At 36.2% G+C, this 15643-nt stretch overlaps 1 protein-coding gene across 1 annotated transcript; it reads right to left on the bottom strand.

The window, feature by feature from the left end:
- Nucleotides 1–2028: 2028 nt before the first annotated feature.
- LOC105061501 (uncharacterized) lies at nucleotides 2029–15098 on the bottom strand. Its single transcript, XM_010945562.4, has 6 exons — nucleotides 14941–15098; nucleotides 12186–12278; nucleotides 9988–10018; nucleotides 2663–2689; nucleotides 2449–2578; nucleotides 2029–2360 (listed from the first exon to the last, which is right to left on the bottom strand). Exons 1-6 carry the CDS (start codon nucleotides 15004–15006, stop codon nucleotides 2306–2308), a joined length of 402 nt encoding a protein of 133 aa, XP_010943864.1. The 5' UTR covers nucleotides 15007–15098; the 3' UTR covers nucleotides 2029–2305.
- Between the last annotated feature and the right edge of the window lie 545 nt (nucleotides 15099–15643).

Raw genomic sequence — 15643 nt, 5'->3', positions numbered from 1 at the left:
AAAGTAACTTTCATAGTCAATTTCCCTAATGCTTTTATATCATACCTTAATTTGTGCTCAATGATACTCTCTCAAAGTTCCTTAATATGATTTATGAGTTAAATATCATAATAGTTAAAATAATTTTAAATATCATATTTATTTTTATAAATCGATATTATAATACTCATTTTTCATTTATGAAGCATCTTCTTACTCTTTAAAATTTTATTAAATAAATCAGCCAACCAAATTAGTTTCATATCATGTAAATACTTCCAAACCCCCACAAGGATTTTATTAGATTCAATGCTTTTTCTGTTCTCATTTTTTTATAAATTTTTCATTATAAATACTTTAGTTTCATGTACATATTTAATGAAACTAGGAGGATATCCGTATGGTTTTAATTGGTCAGCTTGTCAAAATAAATTCTCTATTTCTTTGATCTCTTCCTTTTCATTCTATTATTTTTAATTTTTGCCTTTCATACTTTTAAGCAAACACTTTTTTTTTTCCTCACAATTCTAAGTTTCTCTTCCTCGCAATTCTAAGTTTCTCCAATCCAAAAAAATAAAAACAATCCCCTTCAAGGTCGTGGTCCTAGGGATCCCTCGTGGGTGCCTTAAATTTTTCGAATGCAGGATGCCCATGGATGACTTCATTGCATGCCAGAACTGCGTCTCCCATCAGGAGAAACCTCAATGCAATGCCGCCTCCTTCAATCGCGATGCCGTGCACTGCCCTCTCCCACCTCATCATCCACTCCTCCGCCATCCCTCACCTCGTCCTCGACGCTACACCCCGGACCTCATTGAAGCCGACTTCTTTTCCTGCCACCACAGCCGTTGCCGACCATAGCATCCTTCAAGCCCAACCTGACGCAGCGTTGGCGGAAAAGAACCAGGGTTCACGTAAGATAAAAACTTTTCAGATAACAAGGAAGGATCTTACGCTCCAACTGAAGAAATAATTCTATAATTTTATTGATAAAAAACTAAATATATACAAAATAAGATATTTATAGTGTATAACACAGATAGTTTCATAAAATTGAAAATTAAATAAAAATATTAAAATAAATCAAAGATGGAACCACAAATATAAAACGGTCTCGGAATCCATTAAAATAATGGCATTTGGTTCTGAAAACTGGATGAACAGGTAAACTCGATTCACGATCGTAGGGCTCGAAATGAACTTTTTGTTGATATGTTATAGGTTCCATAATTTTTTCTGGATCAAAAGTTATGATCATTTGAAGTTTAAATTTTTGTTTTGACACTCCAACCCATTTATTTGGACTTTCACTATTTTTACAGCCAAATATTCCGCATCACAACCTCACTGTCATCCTCCACGATCTTCTCCCCGGCCCTAGGTACCTCAACGTCAAATGCTCCACCAACTCCACGGAGTGCTATTCGCGAATCCTTGGCCTCCATGAAGAGGGCGGCAGGCTCTCTGCTTCCACTTATCTTGTCGGAGTCTGAGATTGATGGCCTCTCGGCCGTGACGGCACAGAGGAAGGAGGTGGACGGTGGCACCGCAGACGTGCACTTCCGTGCAGCTCCGGATATCCAGAGAAGCATCCGGAAAGGATTTTTTTGTAATAATTTACCTAAAAATAATTTTAAGGGGAAAATGTGGCTATATTTGAGGTTAGAGTCAGCAGGTTCACGAGTCATATACTTATTCTCATGCCATGATATCTCATATAATTTTCATGCAAACCACTTTCCCTTTTTAACCTGCCAAAACATAGGTAGCAGGGTGCAAGGATATACGTTTCTATTTCTGATTTCTTAGGCCTTTTTGCAGAGCACCGTTAATTTATACTTTTTCAGTTAACCGTACTAAAGGGGTCCAGATTTATATCCCAAACAACGGTAGGCAAATTGGTGTAAGGCTAGCCCATCGCCTTTGTTATGAGGTTTATACCAGCATCTCTACTAATATGAGTGAGACAAAATCGAAGCAATGCAGCAGATGACCAAACTATATAGGCATGCATGTGCACAAACAATTGAACGAGGTGGTGGCCCCAAAAAAAAAAAAAAGCATTTCAATTATCCTAACTAGGATAGTTGTTCCTGGTTTGAAGTACAGATTTTTAAAATCAATCACCAACTTTCAAATGTTTAAAAAAAAAAAAAAAAAATGGTCCATAGACAATGGCCTATATAACAGGGGTAGCCCACTACCCCTACCCTGATGAAGTGCCATCTTCTAGTTCAATCCCAGCTAAACAACTTCTATTTGACATTTGTAAGTAGTTATTTTCCTGTTGTAATCGCTATCGAACAGTTTTATAGACATGGTTCTTTCATGGAAGAAATGGATTGAAAGAGGGATATGCCTCCTTTTGCCTTTGGTATGCCCTGAACAGCAGAAAAGGATGCACAGCCGGTTACCAGATCAATATATGGGAATATAGTATGACCATTAACAGCTGAAAATTTCTCTAACCTCATAGCATTCAAACCACCGAGGGAAACTGTTCCCAGAATGATGAGGAGAAATGGTGCCTTCAGCAAAACTGGATTGGATCTCCGATACCCGGTAGGGACTCCGGTTCTCACAACACGTACAGATGTAGCTATTTGAAACAAACACTTTGTGAACAATACACTATTTACAAATGAACTGAAATACAATAAACTGCATGCAAAACAGGCATTACCTCCTACCGGACTTCCAGATCTTGCGCCTGTTGCCATGGAAAAAACATTCAGCAGCACATATATAACACACGTCACAAACTATAATTTGTCGCTGAAATATATACTGCTAGTATCATGGTTTGCAAACTCAAGATCCAGAATTAACTCATACAACCCATAGTATCACTGCTTTAGCATTTTCTCTCGATAACATTAACCATATGGAAACTAGCTGTAGTGGAGGATGATGAGAATGAAAAAGAAAGCCATAAATCTTCTGAATTCTACATATGGGAACTGACGAAATTATGTTAGATATACAGGGTGTAATTGATGATCCTGCAATTTCCAAACCACAGCCCGGACATTCTCAATAATGGTTGCTCTTATATAAAGAACCTCATATCTTTTTCAAAACATCTTTATAAGATAAATAAACTGAGCAATTAAAGTGTATTGAAGATGTGCATTATCAAACAACAGACATTAGGGGAAAAGAAGAAAACGAACATATCTTCTTCAAAACATCTCTAAAAGATAAATAAACTGAGCAACTGAAGTTTGTTGGAGATGTGCATTATCAAACAAGAGATAGGGAGAGAGAAGAAGAAGAAATTAGTAGTGCATACTAGAAAATGATCTATTTTATCTAATTCAAAAATGTCATACTGCAAGATGTTATATATTTATGCAAGCAATATATTGAGTACTATCTTCAAATCCGAGTCAGCTCTTGCATTTAGGCGGGTAGAAATACTTGATCCTGCCATTAATAATTTTTCATGCAACTTTCATTATTTCTTTTTCATCATTTTAGCCAATAAATTGTCATTCACAAAGTCTTGTAGTGCCAAGGCAATTATAACTCATTTGAAATTATATGATAAAGAAATATTTGAAATTGTATGATAAAGAAGTATTTAAGTGAAATTAGAATGGCTTAATTGACATTGTTCAGAAATTAATCATATGATGACAAAGAGGAAGTCCATGAAATTAGAGATGGCATGCAAATGCAAGGCATCAATTAGGATATTATGGTATTTATGGTTGAGAAAATGTACATGATACCCGAGGGTTTCAGTTCCAACCAGGTCCCGTCCTAATTTAGGGCCAGGTCAATATGGTAATGGAACAGTCCACAAAAAACCATTAAGCAACAAAAAAGAGAAAAAGTAAATAACAAAATAAATTAAAAAATCAGACAATTCTTTGCTGATTTTAAATATGCTAGAGAAATTGTGAGTATGTCTCGAGAAAATTGTAAATATGCTCAACAAAGAACAAGTTTTGCATTACTAAAGGGAGATGCAAATGCTATCATGAGAATTCTTTGCAAGTGTAGGAGGATTTATCTTGTTTTATTCTTGGAATTTAAACGAATAAGAGCACCCAAGAAATTTATATTGAGTCTATGCCAAGAGTGGAAATGACTATATCAATTTTAGAGATGTCATCTCATATGACACTATGTCATGATCAAATATGAGATAACAATGCTCCATTTGCAGGGCTAAATCATCAGAGGCAACCCAAATTCCTTGTTCATGCAACAATTGTGGATCAAGCAGACTGACCATTGCTTAGTTAATGAAGACAGTGTGATAGGTGGGTGGCCTTGAAAAGCTATTATTATTAATTAAAAAACAAAAAAGATTAACAAATCTGTCATTGCTTTCCAAACTCCTTATGTTGTCCTTGCATCAATGTTAGAGTTAATTTATAAAGTTTTTTTTTTTTTTAACACTTCAAAGTTCAAACTACACTGCATGGGCTAAGGCCTTTGATTAATGTTATATTACATTCTGCATCCCTCATCCATTATTTGCATATATAATATAATGAGATAGATTGTTTGATGCACATATATAAAATATAAAGGATAAATAAATAACAAAAAAATAAGTAAGCATGTTGAAAATTGTAGGACAATGATTGCATACCAACATAGATATCTTTTCAAAAGGACATAAATAGGATATATACTTGAAACATTGACGTTCAATGCAACAAGAAAGATTGTTTGTACTTATAATCCTTCTACCTATAGATGACATTCAGCAAATCCACTTCTGATCACACAACAAGCATGATATAACTTCAACTTGAAACTTACTGTATGTAAAATTCATTCAATATCTCTCTCTTTTACATTGATAGCATTTGAAGTTCAAAAGTCATGGAGACTTTAGCAAAAGATATCTTATACCAAGGTTTTACACCCCGACGGGATGGGAGGCATCCCGGCCATCCAGTCCCGTCCCTATAAAAAAGTGGGCCTGAGACAGGGTCGAGACTCCGAAACCCATCCATATAGAGAAAGAAGAAGAAAGAGAAAATAATGAATGGAAGATGAAAAAGAAAAAAAGTGAAAGGAAAGAAGAAGAAGAAAAACGAAAGAAAAAAGGGAAGGGAGAAGAAAAATAAAAGAAAAAAGGAAGGAGAAAGAAGAAAAAAAAGAAACAAAGGAAGGAATGACAAAAAATAAAATAAAAAAGGGAAGGTAAAAGAAAAAGAAAAAAATAAAGAAAAAAAGAAGGGCGAGAAATGGAAGATATCTATTAGGATGCATGATCGGAATGGCTATCTGGATGAGACAGGACAGCGGGTCATCTCGTTCCATGGACAGCAGGTCATCCCGTTCCATGGAGGTACCAGAACACCTCCGTCCCATGGAATTTAAAATCTTGTCTTACACCAAATTGAGAATCTAATAATAATTCTCTTTAACATCTATCAGGGACAGCTACTTCACGCTATCCCACAAACACTTTGTAATTGGTTTCTCATTTATATAGTTGCCAATTAAAGGAGTTTATACTTTATTGTCTCGCAGTTATCCTAGTAGAAAATGTATTGCCTATAAGTAGAACTGAGCATTTCTCTCACATCACACCCAACCTGAAAATGGACAAGCCTAGTAGGGCCAGCCCTTCAGGTGAGGCCAAACCTAGAATGTAGGCCTTGATTCATGTTCATATATGACCTTGGGCTGACCAAAAGTTATATAGGGCTGTTCTAACTGGCCTAAGTTTACAATACATTATAATATTATGACTTACATACATGTATTGCCCTGAGGGTACCCTCCCCTTCTCTCTCTCATGCACTGGTTTTCTCAATCCCCTCTCTTGCTCTCTCCACCTCTCTCATGGTTGAATGCATTGATCTCTCTTTCCTATCCTAACTCTTTTCTCTCTCCCCACCCCCAGGAAATGATTCTAATATTCCTCTCTATTAACATGTCTACCCTTAATGTTGAGCTTTGACCCAGCCTGACTTAGGAAACACTCAAATGCATGTAGGTTAGCATCTAATGTCTTCTTCATATATACATTGAAGCCATTTTCATTCTATCCAAGGATAAATCGAGCAAATCATTTTCAACCTCTCAAACTTCTCATTAGTCCATAACTTGTATATGCACCTCTTTAATTTATTCATAAACTTCTTGTGTTTTTGGCAACAAAACCAAGTTTCTAAAGAATTTCTTTTTATGTCATATGCGAAATGATCAAGGAGTTCAAAAATAGCTGTCCAATGACATGGTTGATGGCTTTAAATTAATTCATAATAATTGCTCTTGCAAGCTGTCCACATATTGACTGAGTCATGATCAAAAACAGTTAATGTGCGACAAAGTATATGAATTATTTATAATGATATACTACTATAAATGGATCATATGATATCTTAAATTTCTTGCTGATATGTAGCGTGGACATGATTAAATATCTTTAATTGTTACTTGTGTCTATGTTTAGCAACAACCCAAAATACAATCCGTAGATATTTTTATTTAGGTCCAGAGCATAAAAATAGGTTAGGATTATCCTTTTAAACATGCAAAGAATTAACATGCTTAGCTTGTGCATCTCCCTTTCATTATTCTTTGCAAAGCTCATTTCTATTTTCTCCTTAGATAACAACATATATGTATCAACTGAAATTCTGAATATTGCAGCATGATTCCAACATGATTCTTTCATGCAAGTTGGATGTAAAATACAATGATAGTCTAATTATTAGCACTCATTCTTCTCTAAGACTAAAAAATAGGAACCATTCTTCAAAATGTCATGATTCTGATGTTTGTTGGAAAAATATGTTGACTCACATTCACCTTCTTTAGATGATTGCTAGTCTACTTTCGTTCTTTGCAATATATTCTTGCATCAAGCCATGGGTATGTTGAATTAAAGATCGCTCTTCTTGTTAGAAGTCTCCGGTGATGAGCAATAGGTGCCAATGGTGGGTGGTGGCTGGAGGTGGATACGACAAGTGAAAGGAAGAAGGAGATGATATGCCAATCAAGATTAGCCGAACTATTCCAAACTAATAGGTTTGGGATGTACTGAACCAAACTGGTCGCTTATCGGCACGATTCAGATGGTCAATTTGGTATATAAAGGGCGAAGCTCTCTATTTAGTTCTCCCTCAGTTGCTCAGTTTGAAGGTCCTAATCTCCGAAACCCTCTATCCCTGAAGCCTTAATCCCATGTGAGTCTCTCTATCTCTCCCTTTCTCTTTCCCTCAATCCTTGTTGCCATGTCTAAAGCTCTTGAAGCTCCCCCGCAATGATTCAAACTTCCTCAACCACTCTCTCTCTCTTCCTGCCTCTCTTGCCTTGGTCCCTATTGCTAGAACCGTTGCTCTTGAGGCACCGCCACAATTTCTCAAAATTCCTTGGCCTCCTCTCCCTTGCTCCCTCCTTTCCTTTTCCTCTTTCTATTTTGGTATGTTTTGAAACAATACCATACGAACCCATATCATACCGAACTCCTCTCTCCCTCTCCGATCCCTCTCCCTATTTTAGTATGCCTTGAAATAGTACCGTACGAACCCATATCGTACAAAACTAGTCGCTAGCCAGTACGAGCCCCAGTACGACAGTACCAATTCAATAAATCTTGATGTCAATGGAGAAGAAAATAAAGAGAGAGGGCAAATAGAATAAAATATTTTGATACTCAATGGTGGGTGTTAGGGTATAATGGGGTGGGTATCCAATTTTAATCAATTTCGCATGCCTCTTAAGTTCACATAAGGAACTCACTTCAAGCGGTGAGTGCCCTAATACATGAAAAAGGATGTGCATATACAATTCTTTTTTTCACTTATTTTCCTTTTACTATCATCTTGAGCATCACCATGCTCCCATCCAAGTCCAAAAATTGAAACTAATCTAAGGGAGGAACAATTAGAATGAAACATGAACTACATAGGCTTGCTTTCGTTTTACATTATAGCCTAAAGGTTCTTCTCGTCACCATAATCATCTTTGTGCAAAACAAAACTAATTTTTTATTCTTATACTTTTGCTTCCTGACACAAGTCCTTCAAAACTTCAAATAGAGTGCGACATTGCTTGTGTTTCTAAGCACACATCTTAATCTACATGTCCTCCCACTTGTTATAAACTATCCCTTCAACCATCAATCACCTAACACAATAGCTTAAGCCTTTTCCACCATTGGACCTAACAATACTTTTAAACAAATATCCAATGTTCTAAAGTGGTGGTCCTAAGTAGATTTTGATAGAGAATTGGTAGAGAAGATAAAAAACTCTTCTCCCCACCACCCCACCTCCAAAAAAAATAAACAAGGAAAAAGATAAAAGCAATAATGTCTTAAAGATACAATTTTTTTTTTTAAAAAAAGGCATTACATGAAATGCATTCATAAATCATCTCAAATCATTTAGTAGACATTTTTTTTCCATATAGTTTTCACATGCTAGCCACATATGTTGCCAACATTTCCATTACATAACTTGATTCCCAAGAAACCTATTAATTGCATCATGCATGTGCAATATTATTTGTTAATGATACCATCAAAATCCTAATGGTAAAGCAGCATTTGCAAATTCCAAGTTTGGAAGGGGATACGCATCTCTACAAAATAGAATGACATATGAATTCCCATGGAGGAGCACAAAGGGACTACTCTTGAAAGTCCTAGGGAACAAAAACATCGAGGAAGTGGACATATAAAATGTACTCAATGATATAAAATAATAAAGATCTATCCATTTGATTATTACATACAAAAGATGGACGATTCAAAAATTAGAAGAATATGCAATGTTCATTATTGACTAAGGATCAATTTTGATAAAAAGTTCTAGCAACCAAAAATACTTGACCGAAGAAGAAAGTGAGTGGAAGGAACAGCAGCAATACATTTGCAGTAGGTAAAATAATCATGGTCAAGGTTGTACATGCCGGCAGAACAGGGCACATCCCGGCCAACTTGTCCCATTTCTATGAGAAAAAGGGACCGAGATGGGGTCGGGACTCCGAAATCGATCCATGTGGGGAGAGAAGAAGAAAGAGAAAAGAAAGAAAAGAAAGATGAAGAAAAAGAGAAAGTGAATGGAAAGAAGAAAGAAAAATGAAAGAAAAGAAAGGAGAAGAAAAGAAAAGAAGGAAAGAAGGGAGAAAGGAAAGGGAAGAAGAAGAAAAAGGAAAAAAGAATGAAAAGAAGGGATTAAAAAAAATAAAAAAGGAAAAGAAAGAAAGGAAAGTAAATAAAAAAGAAAGAAAAGAAGGAAAGAAAAAAGAAAGAAAGAAAAGAAGAAGGAAGAGAGATGGAAGATATCTACTAGGTTGGATGACTAGGACTACTACCAAGACAAAACAGGACAGCGGAGTATCCCGTTCCATGGAGAAACTAGGACACCTCCATCCTATGAGATTTAAAACCTTGATCATAGTACACTAAGTATTTGACTTAAACAAGAATTTTCAAGACATGCAAGCTCAATACCAAGATGAGTGAGTTCATAAATAAAAGAATCTTCATAAAAGGGAAAAAAGGAACTGTGGAGCAAGCTGCTTATGCTTCATGGTTCAATTTAGTTCTTTGCAAAATTATTTCTTCAATAATGTAGCATTTTGAATGGAAAAAAAGAGAAGTGCTTTGGCACATGATGTGCTTTGCTTGATAAATCTACTCAGATTTTTTGTTGCACGTGACCTCCAAAGTGCATACTATGAGCCAGCCATCTGTTTATCCAACCATTAAGCATATACCCAAAGTCAAGCTGAATGACTCAAACAAATCCAGGATAGAAAGCACTGAACAAAGTGGATCCATAGTAGAACCAAAAAACTAACATACTAATTTGAGCTCAATAAGCTCAAACCACCATAAAGTAAAACCACCTTGTCCATTAAATTCCCTCATCATACGTTTATTGTGAAAATTCAAGCCAGAAAAATACCAGTGGCAAACAAATTACAACCTTGTGATGACACCAGACTCAACTTTGCGTAAACAGCCAAGTTTGCAAACCATGACACAGAAATTAATGAAATGAACAAGATTGAGGAATTTACCAGCCCATAGAGATGAGTATGCTTCTGAAATCTGCAGCACACAGGGTTGCCATAGTTATGTAGTTGCAGTAATATCACTGGAAATATAATATGAGGTAGAAAGTATTTGGATTAATGAATCCATTCAAATGCAATGGTGGCTAGTCATGGCTGATCTTCTGAGTCAAGAAGATTTATGGGTACTCTCATCAGTCAATTTGTAAATGTTGCATTAATAAATTATTCATTAAAAACAGGGTCAACCCAGCTATTTGGAGATGGCATGTTTTACGAGCATCATTAAATAAATCACCTTTTTCTTCTTTTCTGCTCTTTTAGCTCAACAAGGTGAAGCATTTGACAGCAAACAGGGATCAACTGATTAACCGATACCTAAGATCCACATATTTCCATAAGAATTTAAAAGTACAGGTCTTAAATGAGATGGCCTGTTTTCATGTACTTGAAGAACATCATAGAACATTTATGAAGAAGGTTTTGGCTCATCAGGGTAGAAGATGTGAAAAAGTCAATGAGCAGGGTAAACGTCAGCAACTCTCTGCAGAAGAGAATTGGTCTATTAATATTGCTGGGCCAAAAAAATATGCCAGTGCAGTTTGGTAGAATTTGCTTCTAGAAGAGTGGTGGATGCATGAAAGTCTTGTGATTGCAGAGTTATGGTCAGAAGATGTCAAAAATTTTTGAGACCAACAAAGCAGTAGCTAATTGCAGTTCTTAGACAAATGTAACAACCTTACAGGCTTACCTGTTCTGGTTGCACTGCACCTCTCACTTGCACTAGCTGTTGTGTATCAGATTGCTTTGTAGGGAGACATAAAAGAAGTCGAAGGGGGCCAGCGCCTTTGACATTTCCAATTTCTTAATGTGGACTGCTTATTTTGTTACAAACAAAGATTTAGCCGTTTAGCATAGTCATAGCAATTCATCTACCTAATTGTTGGCTATGGCACAGCTTGAAACAAATGCCTTTGCTGTAATTGGGACCAGCAGCTGACAATGAAGTATACCAGCAGCAGCAATTTTCAGAACAAATTTTTGCTGCTCTCAGAAGAAACACAAGATGGTGGCTCTTTTCTTTTTTTTTTTTTTTTTACTAATGGCACATTTATCATTGCATAAAGAAAGTTGTTTGTGACTTTTGAAGATAAGTGAGCAGTGCTTCTACAATTAGTCAAAAAAATGGATTTTGATTGTTCCTTGTCTTTCAAATATGGTGATCAATCCAATAACAAATAGTTCTACAACACATGATTATTAAATCCTAAATATCCAAAGCACTTTTTTTTTGAAAATTAAATGAAAGTGATCTTTTAGTCTCTATCTCGAAAAGGGGAAGCAACACCAGACATGCCCTAAACACAATATGTTTAAGGTGTAAAATTCTGTTTTGTAAAATCCAGCACTTGGTCCACAGGACCACAGCCAACTTTCTATTCTTATCTATATTTTATGCACATAACATTTTGCTAAAATCTGACATGCCTGAAACTGTCATTCTTCAAGAAACATGACATATCAGAAAGCATAGTTCCCTGTTTAGTTTGACAATATGAAGGATATGAAGGAAAGATGAAGGCTTCTATTGACCCAAGTATTCCTAAAACTTATTAATGAACCCAAAATCTTTTTAAGTAGTTTCAGAAGGTCTTAAACCCATGGAAAAACTAATGCTAAAAGTACTGAATTAAATTATTCTGGCTCGATCCAAATTATAGCAGACCAACTCTAGAGCATCTGTGAAAAGAGATTAATTCTCAAAGCAATCATGAGGCAACTCCTTTAGTTATGCTACTTGGAATAACATCAAAATTACTTATCGAATAGCAATAGAATATCAACAGGATGTGTGTGCGTGCGTGCGCACGCACGTGTGTGTGTGCATACGTGTATGTCTATGTCTTTGTAGTCATTTTAGTTTCTCACATTAACAATCACTATGCAACATATTTTAAGTAGAAGTAATGACTTTACAACACAATGAATAGCATTTTTAGATGATTATGTGCAACAAGTATATGACTGATTCTTGGGTAATTCAGAGTTCAAGATATATGTTCTAGAAATCTCCATAAATTAACTGAACGATGCATCATCATTCTTTCAAGTTTTTGCATCAGGAATGACAAGCTCACAATGTAAGAGTGGAGAAACTATCATAGCAAATAAGGTAACTATCAATATGAGCTAAAATGAAATACCAGTTTAAATTTAGCTTCTGCTTGAGATTTCTCATGTGGTGGAAACAGATCAGGGTGAGACTCCATAGCTTTCCTTCTATATGCGGCCTTTACCTGCAGCCATAAGTCAGATGCCAAATTGCAGAAACGACAAGGCAAGCTATTCGAAAGGGTCTTTCCAAAAAATTAGTAAATTAGGAAAAAGGATACCAATAGTAAAGTTATCCGGTGCATTAAAAGACAAACATATGCAGAATTGTTGGACCATCATTACATATGATAAAGATTTAGTCATTGCAAATTCTTAAATTCATATATTCAGCTGATAGTACTATTATGCAGAGCTCTGGCTGACACATGTCAAGGTGCCTCAGTAAATCTAACAGATCAAATAAACCATGGCAAACACTGCCTAACATACCACTTGAAGAAAAATGTAGCTGTTTATATATAAAGATTTACCTTTTACAAGAAAATTTCTTTTTGCCTTTCTTTGAGAAAAAGGATGAGGTTTACCCATCAATTCATTTCATGAGCTCATGAAATGAGCACAGGAAGAAAATGAAGAAAATCTCTTTTATTGATCTATAAGAATCAAGGTTGGCGAAACCAAAACCGGGATCCATACCAATTGTCTGTATTAGTTGTCCAGCGGTATGGTACCATATGGTACCATGCCATGCCGACTTGCAGCATATAGACAAAGGAGAGCCGAAGAGAGACCGGGAGAGGGAGAAGGAAAGAAAGGAAGAGAGAGAGAGAGGGAGGGAGGGAGGAGGTGGAGAGAGAGGCTGAGAGAGGGGGGAGAGAGGTAGTGACTACCGACTTAAAAAAAAAAAGAAAAAAAAAAAAGAAAAAACAAAGAAGAAAAGAAGAAGAAGAAGAAGAAGGAGCCAAAGCCCCTATTTCATTTCGAAATAGGGACTCCACCCTTGTTACACATCATCTGGAGGAGAGGAGGCTCAAAAGCCTACTCTCGGCATCTCTCTCCCCCCTCTCTCTCCCTCTTTCTATCTCCCTTCCTCTCTTTCCTTCTCCCTCTTCCCCTCCCTCACCAGTGTCTCAAACTGAAGGGCAAAACCATGTCGGTCCGCCGTTGATACAATTCAATTGCTCCGAACCAGACAATTCGGGACAGTACTGCCTTCCATAGTAAGAATCTTGAGAGGGTTATTTATTGATCTAATATATCACTTAATCAAATTATCACCTACTAATATATACAATTGCAGAGTTGTGTTTGTTGTTAGTACATGGTTCGACAAAAATATCAACGATGAAAGAACGAATCAATCTGTGAGCTGGAAATCCAACCTGACAGCAGATCCAACCAGGAATGTCAAATAATTATCATATTTTTGCCAAGGATTACCTCACAAAAGCCTGATAAAATTATTTAATTAATGATCGAAAACATACTTGTTCAATTCAGAAGACCAGGGATAAGACACTTTGCAAAAGAACTAAGGACAGAAATTAACTATCACAGTTGTAATTTCCCTAATTGTTTCTATGGATAAATCTACTAAGTAGGTAGCCAGCAAGCACTAAATGTGAAGGATTTATGTTTTAGGAGTAGGAAGCAAAAGGAAATTATAATGTAACCAGTGCTTAAAGAACAGTCAGATATTATACAATGCCCTTGCAGAAATTAAGAGTAGGGATTGAAGCCAAGAAAATATTGCAGCAGAAGCCTTACAAATAATTAATTGCTAATTGATGATATGAGAAAATTGGTGAACTCTAAGTCAGTGTTCTAGCAAAAAGAAGGAATGAGCCGTATATTAGTCAAATTCCAGTACTAGAAAAGAAGGTTAAAATAAAGGTGACAACAAAGTCACTTTTTCAACAAGGAAGTTGCCTACTCTTATAAGTTATTCCCTATTCCATAACAATGAGTACTATACTATGCCCCAGAGAAGGTTATGATAAAAGTGACAATGAAGTCTGTTTATTTTCTCCACTCTTTAATTTCTACTTCTAGCATCCAATGAACATATTTCAATCCATTATGAATTCCATTTCTATCAAAATTCTAACCAGTAAGGATTCTTCCAAAAATTGCTTGAACAAATGATGGCCAAAAGCATAGTGGAATATCATAGTGTACGCACCTTCCACATGTACTATGAAAACCTTGAAAACCCATTAACAGGCTTCTTGTTGATGACTGAAAGCAATTAACAAAGCAACATTTTTACTTCATCATGGAGATTTCTGCTGAGGGTTGATACTAAAGGAAGAGGAGGGGGGGGGGGGGGGGGAGAGGAAGAGTGAAAAAGGTTAAGCACAATAACTTCTTCCAACTACTCATGTTTTTCACTTGGCCGGTGCTTTCGTATATACAACACGAGAGTTAGTAATGTATTTACCAAGCCATGAATGTAGTCGAGAAATTCAGATTTGTTATTAATGTAATTAGGTTTATTTTCATCTGCAATTATGTTACCAAGAAGTATTCCGATTGCAGGATTTGGCATCTTTATTATATAATTTAAACACCAAAATTTTCAAAAACTATACGCAATTAACACTACTTCAGGGAACTCCTGCCGATCATCCTACATGCATTAGAAAATGGACCGAATCCAACACTAAAAGACTGCCAACATACAAGAATCCAACAACAACAAGTGGAGAAAACCTAGAAAGCAAGATTCAATTGCAGTAACATCACTTCCAATATGAATCGAGCAGGACGAAGAGGAAAATATTTGCGACTAATGGATCAAAATTCTTTTATCTAAAAGAGGGCAAGAAGAGGGTCGAAAAGTACCTGAGAAGTAGTGGGGCGAGAATTGGTTGAGAACCCTAAAAGCCTTCTCGCCTCATCGCCCTGCATCTCCTCTTCCCCGTTCTGAGTCTCTGTTGCCGTGGTTGCGGGTTCTACACGTCCTGTGCCAAGCTCGTTGCTTATAAATTACGATATTTTTCGTCAAAAAAAATAAATTACAATATTTCGGCTCCTGGTTTGGTCCCATTGAGATATGGGCTGAGCGGTTCGGCTGAGCCAGGGATGGGTTGGATTCCGTCAATATTCAAATGTGTGAATCGATTCACCATTGCAAGCGTACGGTAGGATTGGATTTAATATATATGATATTGATCCATCAGATTTTTAAGTTGCAACAGAGTCCAAATTATATAAGTTTAATTGTATTCTAAACATATAAATTGGTGACAACATGTAAGAATTGTTAGGTTAATTGACCCAGTTCCGACCTGATTTGTCAAATATTAAATCCAATTTGAAAATAGGGTCGAGTTTGGTTTTTGTATTTTTTGACCCAACCTGATATGCATATCATGTGGGTGTAATTTAGATAAATAAACAGATGGGCGCAGCTTGACCCGGACCTGAACTGAAACAACTCAACGCAAAAAATCTGAATCAAATAAAACTCTTTCGTCTTCCCTTCTAGGTGACTTTTCCAATTCATCAAATGAACCCTCCATTAAATTAATTCGTCTCTTTATCT

Source organism: Elaeis guineensis, chromosome 1 (assembly GCF_000442705.2).
Source record: "Elaeis guineensis isolate ETL-2024a chromosome 1, EG11, whole genome shotgun sequence".
NCBI classification, from domain to species: domain Eukaryota; kingdom Viridiplantae; phylum Streptophyta; class Magnoliopsida; order Arecales; family Arecaceae; genus Elaeis; species Elaeis guineensis.
The sequence above is the reverse complement of the archived record's forward strand: the minus strand, read 5'-3'. Positions and strand labels throughout refer to the sequence as shown.

Coding starts and splice junctions, on each gene's coding strand:
- LOC105061501 (XM_010945562.4), bottom strand. CDS start 15,006: ATGCAGGGCGATGAGGCGAGAAGGCTTTTAGGGTTCTCAACCAATTCT. Junction 10,019..12,185: donor CAGAAGCTAAATTTAAACTG/GTATTTCATTTT, acceptor TGTGTGCTGCAG/ATTTCAGAAGCATACTCATC. Junction 2,361..2,448: donor GGTGGTTTGAATGCTATGAG/GTTAGAGAAATT, acceptor TCTGCTGTTCAG/GGCATACCAAAGGCAAAAGG.